General features: G+C 35.2%; 1 protein-coding gene across 1 annotated transcript; it reads left to right on the top strand.

Moving 5' to 3' along the window:
• Positions 1-535: 535 nt before the first annotated feature.
• On the top strand, positions 536-8,351 carry LOC134579013 (keratin, type II cytoskeletal 8-like). Its single transcript, XM_063438174.1, has 10 exons — positions 536-1,047; positions 1,333-1,541; positions 1,673-1,733; positions 1,832-1,927; positions 4,925-5,089; positions 5,688-5,813; positions 5,930-6,035; positions 6,083-6,298; positions 6,916-6,950; positions 8,301-8,351. The coding sequence occupies exons 1-10, from the start codon at positions 562-564 to the stop codon at positions 8,349-8,351; spliced, it is 1,551 nt and encodes a 516-aa protein (XP_063294244.1). The 5' UTR covers positions 536-561.
• Positions 8,352-9,259: the final 908 nt, after the last annotated feature.

The raw sequence follows: 9,259 nt of genomic DNA on the forward strand, positions 1-9,259 counted from the left end.
ACAGTCATTTTGTAACATGCATGTGGCTACTTTTACATTGAGAGTAGTGATTTGGTTTTAATGGAAAACTTGCATCACACAGAAAAATCATTTCTACAACAGAGTCTAGGCTAACAAATTAATTAGCAAAAGAGCACGTAAATAAAAATGTTTATAGAAGGTGTTTAATTACAGAGTACAAAATTCCAAGAGAAGGTAATTCTGAGATCCAGCACCTGTCAACATTTCTGACAAGTAGAATGATGAAATTTCCAAATTGTGATTTTATTTCTTCCTCATAGACTAGCAAACAATTTTAGTTTTTATAGATATGAAAATAGCCATCTTTAAACACTTACTTACTTTAATATTGTTGTAGGTGTGTTGCTGTTTCGGTGTTTGGCACTGCAGTGCCAGCGTTTGAAACTAATAAAAAGCAATGATAGGGTCTCTTTTTATTCAATAAAATTGACACACCTTATCTTAAAATATATAAGGGGAAGCTGAAAGTGTTCCAGAAGGTCTACATTTGAGCATCTGCTAAAGTTGCCTTTATCATAACCCCACTTGTCACCAAACACCATGCCACTCCACTCCATTCGTAGCGGCTGTGGATACAGAAATTTTAGCTCATCCTCAGCCTGTTTACCCAAGAATGTGTGCAGATACAGCGTCAGCTCTGTCTCTTCAAGAAGAGGGGGCAGTTGTGGTGCTCAACTGTTACCAAATTTCAGCAGCAGAAGTGCCTGCAATGTCGGTGTTGGAGGAGCTCAAAGGATGTCATTTGGAAGTTGTCAAGCTGGAATGAGTGGATGTGGATATGGTGGATCCAGTTCTGGCTGTGGTTTTGGGTCTGGTATTGGATTGGGTGCTGGATTAAGCCTTGGCGGTCGTGGCTTTGGACCTTGCGGAGCATTTCCTCAAGGATGCATTACACCAGTAACTGTAAACAAAAGCCTTCTAGCACCGATCAAATTAGATGTTGACCCAGCCATCCAGAGACTTAAAAAAGAAGAGAAAGAACAAATCAAGACTCTAAATAACAAATTTGCATCATTTATTGACAAGGTAAGATATAGTAGATATACTCACACTTGAGTTGAGGATGAACACATTTCCTAAGTCCTCCTTAGATTGAGTAATTTAAGCAGTACTATATTTCAACTACTAGTAAAAGTATTGTGTTTTATATAATGTTTAATTTCTCTTGATGTTTATAACGAAAACATAGTATTTTGTATAATATAAATTAAACAATTAGCTTATTTTAAGAAAAAATAACAACAAAGTAGTAATAATTCAAATGAAGATATGTTAATATGGATGCATGTGTCAATGTGATTGTTGTTCTAGGTACGATTTTTGGAGCAACAGAATAAGGTGCTTGAGACGAAGTGGTGTTTTCTGCAAGAGCAAAAAACAGCCAAATTTAATTTTGAGCCGCTATTTGAAGCATATTTGTGCAACCTCCGAAGACAGCTCGATTTCTTAGAATGTGAGAAAGCTCGACTAGAAGGAGAAAGGAAAACTATGGAGGATTTAGTAGATGAATTCAAGAGAAAGTATGCATATTCTTTACCATGACTTAATTATTACTTATTAATTAATCATTAATAATTATTTGTTAACATTAGCGTGCACTAAACATTGTGAAAAAAACAAAGAATACAGAGTTCTTAAATTAATTCAACAGATACGAAGAGGAAATCCATAAGCGGACAGCTGCTGAAAATGAATTTGTAGCACTTAAAAAGGTATTTAGGAAGAATGAACAAGAATATGAACAAGAAATTCTAAAATCAAATTGAATGTTTTCTTAATATTATTTTTTTTTCTCCAAATTGATCTACAGGACGTTGATGCTGCTTTTCTCAAGAAAACTGAATTACAGTCAAAGGTGGACTGTTTGAGTGATGAAATTGCCTTCTTGCGGTCTATATATGAAATGGTAAAAATATATACTTTTTTTTTCTATGTTTAAATATTTACTTGTAAATATGAATAAATACTGAAAAAAAAAATTCTAGAGGAAATATAGTAACCTGTAGTCATGACAAAGTAGGGTTGAATATCTTATTTAAATCTCTAAATAACTTGATGAATCACTAAGCATTAGTTTGGCATATATGTGTGCTTTCTAGGTACCATTCAGTTAGTAACATAGAAACATAGAATGTGACGGCAGATAAGAACCATTCGGCCCATCTAGTCTGCCCAATTTTCTAAATACTTTCATTAGTCCCTGGCCTTATCGTATAGTTAGGATAGCCTTATGCCTATCCCACGCATGCTTAAACTCCTTTACTGTGTTAACTTCTACCACTTCAGCTGGAAGGCTATTCCATGCATCCACTACCCTCTCAGTAAAGTAGTACTTCCTGATATTATTTTTAAACATTTGCCCCTCTAATTTAAGACTATGTCCTCTTGTTGTGGTAGCTTTTCTTCTTTTAAATATGGTCTCCTCCTTTACTGTGTTGATTACCTTTATGTATTTAAATGTTTCTATCATACCCCCCCTGTCTCGTCTTTCCTCCAAGCTATACATGTTAAGACCCTTTAACCTTTCCTGGTAAGTGTTATTCTGCAATCCATGAACCAATTTAGTAGCCCTTCTCTGAACTCTCTCTAAAGTATCAATATCCTTCTGAAGATATGGTCTTCAGTACTGCGTACAATACTCCAAGTGAGGTCTCACCAGTGTTCTGTACAATGGCAAGAGCATTTACCTCTTTCTACTGCTAATACCTCTCCCTATGCAACCAAGCATTCTGCTAGCATTTCCTGGTGCTCTATTACATTGTCTGCCTACCTTTAAGTCATCAGAAATAATCACCCCTAAATCCCTTTCCTCAGATGTTGAGGTTAGGACTCTATCAAATATTCTGTACTCTGCCCTTGGGTTTTTACGTCCAAGATGCATTATATTGCACTTATCCACATTAAATGTCAGTTGCCACAACTCTGACCATTTTTCTAGTTTACCTAAATCATTTGCCATTTGTCTTATCCCTCCTGGAACATCAACCCTGTTACATATCTTAGTATCATCAGCAAAAAGACATAACTTACCATCAAGACCTTCTGCAATATCACTAATAAAAATATTAAAGTGAATGGGTCCAAGTACAGATCCCTGAGATGCCCATGCTTTGAATATACTCCATTGACTACAAAACTCTGTTGCCTGTCACTCAGCCACTGCCTTACCCATTCAACAATATTGCAATCCAAACTTAAAGATTGCAATTTATTGATAAGCCTTCTATGTGCAACAGTGTCAAAAGCCTTACTGAAATCTAGGTAAGCAATGTCTACTGCACCACCCTGATCTATTACTTTAGTTACCCAATAAAAAAAATCAATAAGATTAGTTTGGCATGATCTCCCTGAAGTAAACCCATGTTGACTCTGATCTTGAAATCCATGTGTTTTTAGATGTTCAACAATCCTATCCTTTAACATGATTTCCATTACTTTCCCCACTGCTGAAGTAAGGCTTAGCTTACTGGCCTATAGTTGCCCGACTCCTCCCTACTACTTTTCTTGTGAATGGGCACAACATTCGCTAACTTCCAATCTTCTGGGACTACTCCTGTTAACAATGATTGGTTAAATAAATCTGTTAATGGTTTTGTTAGTACACCACTAAGCTCTTTTAATAACTTGGGTGTATTCCATCAGGTCCCATTGCCTTACTACTGCATGACTTTTGCAAACACTGGTGGTAATTATTTTTACAATTTTTTTAACTATTAAAAATAATCTATTTTTTTCTACCATCATTATATGCCATGTTCCTTTCCATGATAAACTGCACATAGTAAAATGATTTTCAGTAATTCTTGATATGTTTTAACACGATCACATTCATTTACTTTATTGTATTCTTCTTTTGGCGTGGTATTGATGCCCATCTTAAAGACAAGTATATAGTTGTTGCTGCATTGTTTTATTCTAATAACTGGTAACCATAAGGAATTGTTCCCTTATTTCAGAAATCAGGCTCACTGAGATGTATGTTTTGGTGATGCAGATTTATCTGAACCTCTAAATCAGTGGTTCTCAAACAAGTCCTCAAGACCAACCAACAGTCCAGGTTTTGTTAGTATCTCCATTGGAATAAAACATAATACATAAATCCTGGACTGTTGGTGGGCCATGAGGACTGGTTTTATAACCACTGCTCTAAATCGAATATAATGCAATATCAGATAACTCAAACAAGGCAAAACAAAATTAAATGAAGAGTGCATCATATTATATTGAAGTCCCAAACTGGCACACTTGTACAAGGACTCCAAAGGTTGGCACCTAAAGATGTACTGGATACTAACTCATCATTTAAATTGTGTATGAGAAACCATTTTATTTGCCAAAAGATGACATGCACTTTGTTTACTTTTATTATGTACAAAACATGCTATTAAATTATAAATGGTGTGGTGTGTCTAGCATTTCTTACAATAAGTAAATTCAAAAGATGAACATAAAATGTTCTAGGGCATTTTCAGAACCATATATTTGATCACATTTTTCAACCAATCTGGTTATTTGACTGCCAACGTTTGCTTCTAGAACAATCTATGGTGTGTAGCCTTTGGAGCCTAGAGTAAAATAAATTGACCTTTTTTCAGTTTTTGACTAATGAAAAAGCATCGGGAAATTTGTTAAAGTGCCCTGTTCTAAAACGTGGTGCAAAAATGTAAACATTGAGTAGCAGGCCATGGAATGTGCCTGCCGGATGCACTGGTTTATATGGTAATTGTCTTAGTTTTAGTACTTTAGAACTTGGTTTAGAACAGAGCACTGTTAGAATCTCACAGACAGTCTTTTAAATATGATACTAAAAAAATGAAAAAGTTAAAATTATTAAACACTTCTTGCAGGATTTTGGATCTAGTGGTAAAAAGTAATAAAAGTGATACGGCTTGTGTTTTTGCAGGAAATATGCCAGCTGCAGTCTCAGATCTCAGATACTTCAGTGACTGTGACCATGGATAACAACCGAGATCTGAATCTGGATGGAATCATTGCTGACGTTAAAGCTGAGTATGAAGACATTGCTAGGAAGAGCAGAGCTGAAGCTGAGTGCTGGTATCAATCAAAAGTAGGTCTTATTACCTTCACTTAGAACACATTTCTCTCAAACAATCAATACACAGCTCATGGAAAACTACATTTAGTTATAACTTTCTCTTTTACAAATGGTGGGTCACAAATCATAACATGTAAGTGTTCAAGCAAGCACCCTTCAACCCTGCAGATGCTTTTAAAAAAATGTTGAGCACGTATACACATTTTGTGTTTTCTTGCCGAAGAAGCCCTTCCCTCCAATGAACACTGGCAAAGCATCATGGGAGTTTAAGTAAAATACTAGCTTAGAATCAACCATTGGCCACCACTGGCATAAGAAAAACAAACATACTGGGCATTTATATAATTGATTAAGTTGCAGAGGTGTTAGGGAGAGCATTTCTGAAAATTATGGAGATTGGTAGCAAGAAAAGGCCATGCTTGTCCTAAATAATAAAAATCATACAGCACTTGCTGGTCTTTGGTTCTTTGTATTTTTGAGTATTTGAAAGCTGCAAAATATATTTAGTCAAACAAATGTTTTTTTTAAACCTCCATAGTAACTGTCTTTGTTGTATCTCTACTGTGGAACATAAAAACTTTCCTGCGTTAATATATTCAATTCCCCACAGTACGAAGAGTTAAAGGTAGCTGCAGGCAAACGTGGAGAAGATTTAAGATGCACCAAAAATGAAATTGCTGATTTGAACCGACTCATTAATAGATTGAAGGGGGAGATCGATAATGCCAGAGCACAGGTAAAGTCACAATATTTAAAGAGATCATTAGGAGAAGTGGAGAAAAAGTTATGTCACAAATGGTAAAACCATTTGGTTTATACACCGTCCACTCCTCTTGTCTAAAACTATTTTAGCGTACCAAACTTGAAGCTGCAATTTCAGAAGCAGGGGATCGTGGGGAAATGGCTGTCAATGATGCAAAGATAACTTTCATTTCTTTATTTATTTCATTAAAGAAAAGTCATTATTACATTTTCTTTTGACTTCTTAGCGTTGTAAACTGGAAGCTGCTATAACTGAGGCAGAAGAACGCGGAGAAGCCGCTGTCAAAGATGCCAGGAACAAACTTTGTGAATTGGAGGATGCCCTGCAGAAAGCCAAGCAGAACATGGCTTGCCAACTCCGAGAATACCAGGAGCTGATGAATGTGAAACTGGCTCTGGATGTTGAGATCGCCACCTACAGGAAACTACTGGAAGGAGAGGAGTGCAGGTTTGCACAAAGTAGAATTTGCAATGAAAATATATTATTAGAACACATTAACGTCAGTGGGGGGAAATCATGAATATATTATGTTTTAAATTACCCCTATTCTTTTATTTTTTTCATATACTAAAAAGATGAAAAGTGTATGTTATAATTAGTACAATCTGAAGGTATCAGAGGTCCATTGGAGTTGTTGAATTTGATGGCTATTGTATTTAAAACTAGTACTGTGTGGTTTATTTAATAAACTCCAAACTGTGGCAAATTAAAATATGAAAATAAGTAGGCAACAAAATGTAGGCAACAATAACGTACTTTGAAAAATTAATCAACTCAACTCTTGGCTATTTTTTTGCTAATTATTGTCATCCAGACTTCAGTTCGGCTAGATATACCACTGCATGATATTATCTTTCCCTGTTCTAGTCTAGAGATGTTGGCTTATTTTTGCATCCATTTTATTCTATCACTTACCAATGATATGGAGATTTTATCTTTATTATGAGCCTTGTGTACTTGAGAAAATTCAGTACTGCTGAAAAAAATGACACACACCAACAAGTAAATTAGTTAAAACGTGCTTGATAAATTTTACCTTTTAATAATAAAATAAAGTCTGTCATTTTATTTTTAGGCTCGCTGGAGAAGGATCAGATTCGGTTAAGATCTGTAAGTAAGATGATATTTATAGGACTAAAATAGTCCACACTAATGTTGAAAATGCAGTGTGTTTAAATTCATTGAATATTAAATCTTTGACTTTATTTTTTGTTAGCTGTTGTAACTTCAACTTGTGGAGGAGCATACAATAGCTGTGGATCCATAGGAGGTGGTGGATTCTACGGTAGTGGAGGATCAACATGCAGAGGCAATTATAGTTGCTCTGGGCTGGATACACCTCTAATTCAGCTTCCAAAATGCTGAAAAAGCTGACCGAAGAATTAATGGTTAACAACAGATTTTGTTTTATATTGATAGCTTCAATACATAGTAGTGATGATCTTGTCTTTTACATTAATAAATGCATATTGAGATTCTAAATTGAAAATCCACCGTAGAGTACAATTTTCACACACACAGGGGTAGTCACTATAGTGAGAATTTAAAGTGAATTTCAAATTTAAAAGCAAAGTAGCTGAGCTGGAAGGTGATTTGACCTTAAATTTGAAATTTACAATGAATTCTCACTTTAGTGAAAAACCCTTTAATTTTGTGGAATCATCTCAAAGCTGTGTTTTTTTTTTTTTTTTTATTCTACCAGGTTTAAAATCCCCAATATAATTAAAACAAATTAAGGAGTTTTGCACATGTAAGATGATTAAACATGTTTTAAAGTATATGAATGTTTTTATGAAAGTTTTAAATGGTAGATGAATGTTTAATGTAAGCATGTATTTGAGATATATAATACAAGTGATTGTTGAAGCTGTCAGTATATGAGCAGTAATCTAGGCTAGCCATAGTTATTCATATGTTAAACTGAACTCTATGTTCAAGGTTGAGTGGGTACTTTTAACTTTTCCTCAAAACTCTTTTTTCCTGATACTAGTAGATATTATTAGCAGAAACATACTATCAGGCATACTAACATAGATAGAAAATTGGTCCATTAAACCAAAAGGTATATGCATAACTTATACAAGGATTATATATACTCAATATATAACTATATATACATTGATACTTTAAGGGTTTAACACTAAATAGTGTCCCTTACCCCTCAAAATGCTAAACTACGTGCTTGCAAAAATATATAGTGTCATATTCCTGCAAAATATGTATTACTGCTTTCTAATTTCCCGGTTCTGTTGTTTTGTGTTCCTTCAGTTTGGTCAATAAACTGCAATTTATGCATTTGCTTCACAATATGTTGCTGTTGTAGTTATTACATTTACATTATTCAATTTAGTGTTTTACTAGAAAGAGTACATTGACATTTCTTTCCTTTTCATGTACCTTCTAGAAGGCACACACAATGCAAAATGTCTTTCTTTCTTTCTTTCTTTCTTTCTTTCCTAGTGCAATATTGTTACGTTAGAACAAATGTACCACAAAAAGGAACATGTATGAATGCCCACTCACACATTGCTGAGCCACTTCATTCGCTCACAATTAATGCTTAAAAGGAGAGGATTAGAATGACCCAGTTGTGATCTTGCTGCTTTGCATTAGTGGATGTTACATATTTCAGATTGAATATTAGCCATATAAATAATGAAACAGCAGAAAATAGGGATCATAGTATATACCATTTGGATAGATCAGATTGAATTAATTAGAACTGAACTATCATGCTCCCGGGTCATGGGGTCCTTCAACAATCCTGTCCTGGTTACCGCCTCTCGAAGTCTTGTAATAGGTAGAGAAGGTCTTACATTCTCTCTAGTTCCTCTGTTATGATCAGAGATGGCTATAGCTTTGATCATAATGATCATAATCAGCCTAGATGATTGCCCATCCATATCCTCTAGCTCTGGTGGCCTGCTCAGTATCTTTAGTAGCATTGGCCAAGCAGTCATCACCATTGTCTAGGTGCCTCATGCTCTACCACAACATGCATGACTGTTGGCAGTGAAACAGTGGTGGGAAGATTACTTTACTGACTGCCGTGAGTCGATGGGATGTGTGTATGTTGAACATGAGCAGAAGACACAGAGGGAAAGTTCTGTAAGCTCTGCCACACTACAAAAGTATGATACTGTCAGTAATAGCAATATGAACTGCATAGGGGGTTGAAGGAACACAGTGTGTGAAACAAATCAAAACACATTGGAATTTAAACCTGCATCTGTAGACACTATGTCACCAATTGGAAAAATGATTAGAGTGATTTTTTTTTTAGTTAGTGCTAAATTATGGATGGAACCCATAAATGGAGAGTAGAAGAGCTATAAATGTGATGTATAGATGAAAGAGAGGGTAGGTGGGAGGAAAGGTGAAGGAGAGAAGGAAAATAGGGGAAGAAATGCTGTCAAAAC

This window comes from Pelobates fuscus, chromosome 1 (assembly GCF_036172605.1).
Source record: "Pelobates fuscus isolate aPelFus1 chromosome 1, aPelFus1.pri, whole genome shotgun sequence".
In the NCBI taxonomy this organism is placed as follows: domain Eukaryota; kingdom Metazoa; phylum Chordata; class Amphibia; order Anura; family Pelobatidae; genus Pelobates; species Pelobates fuscus.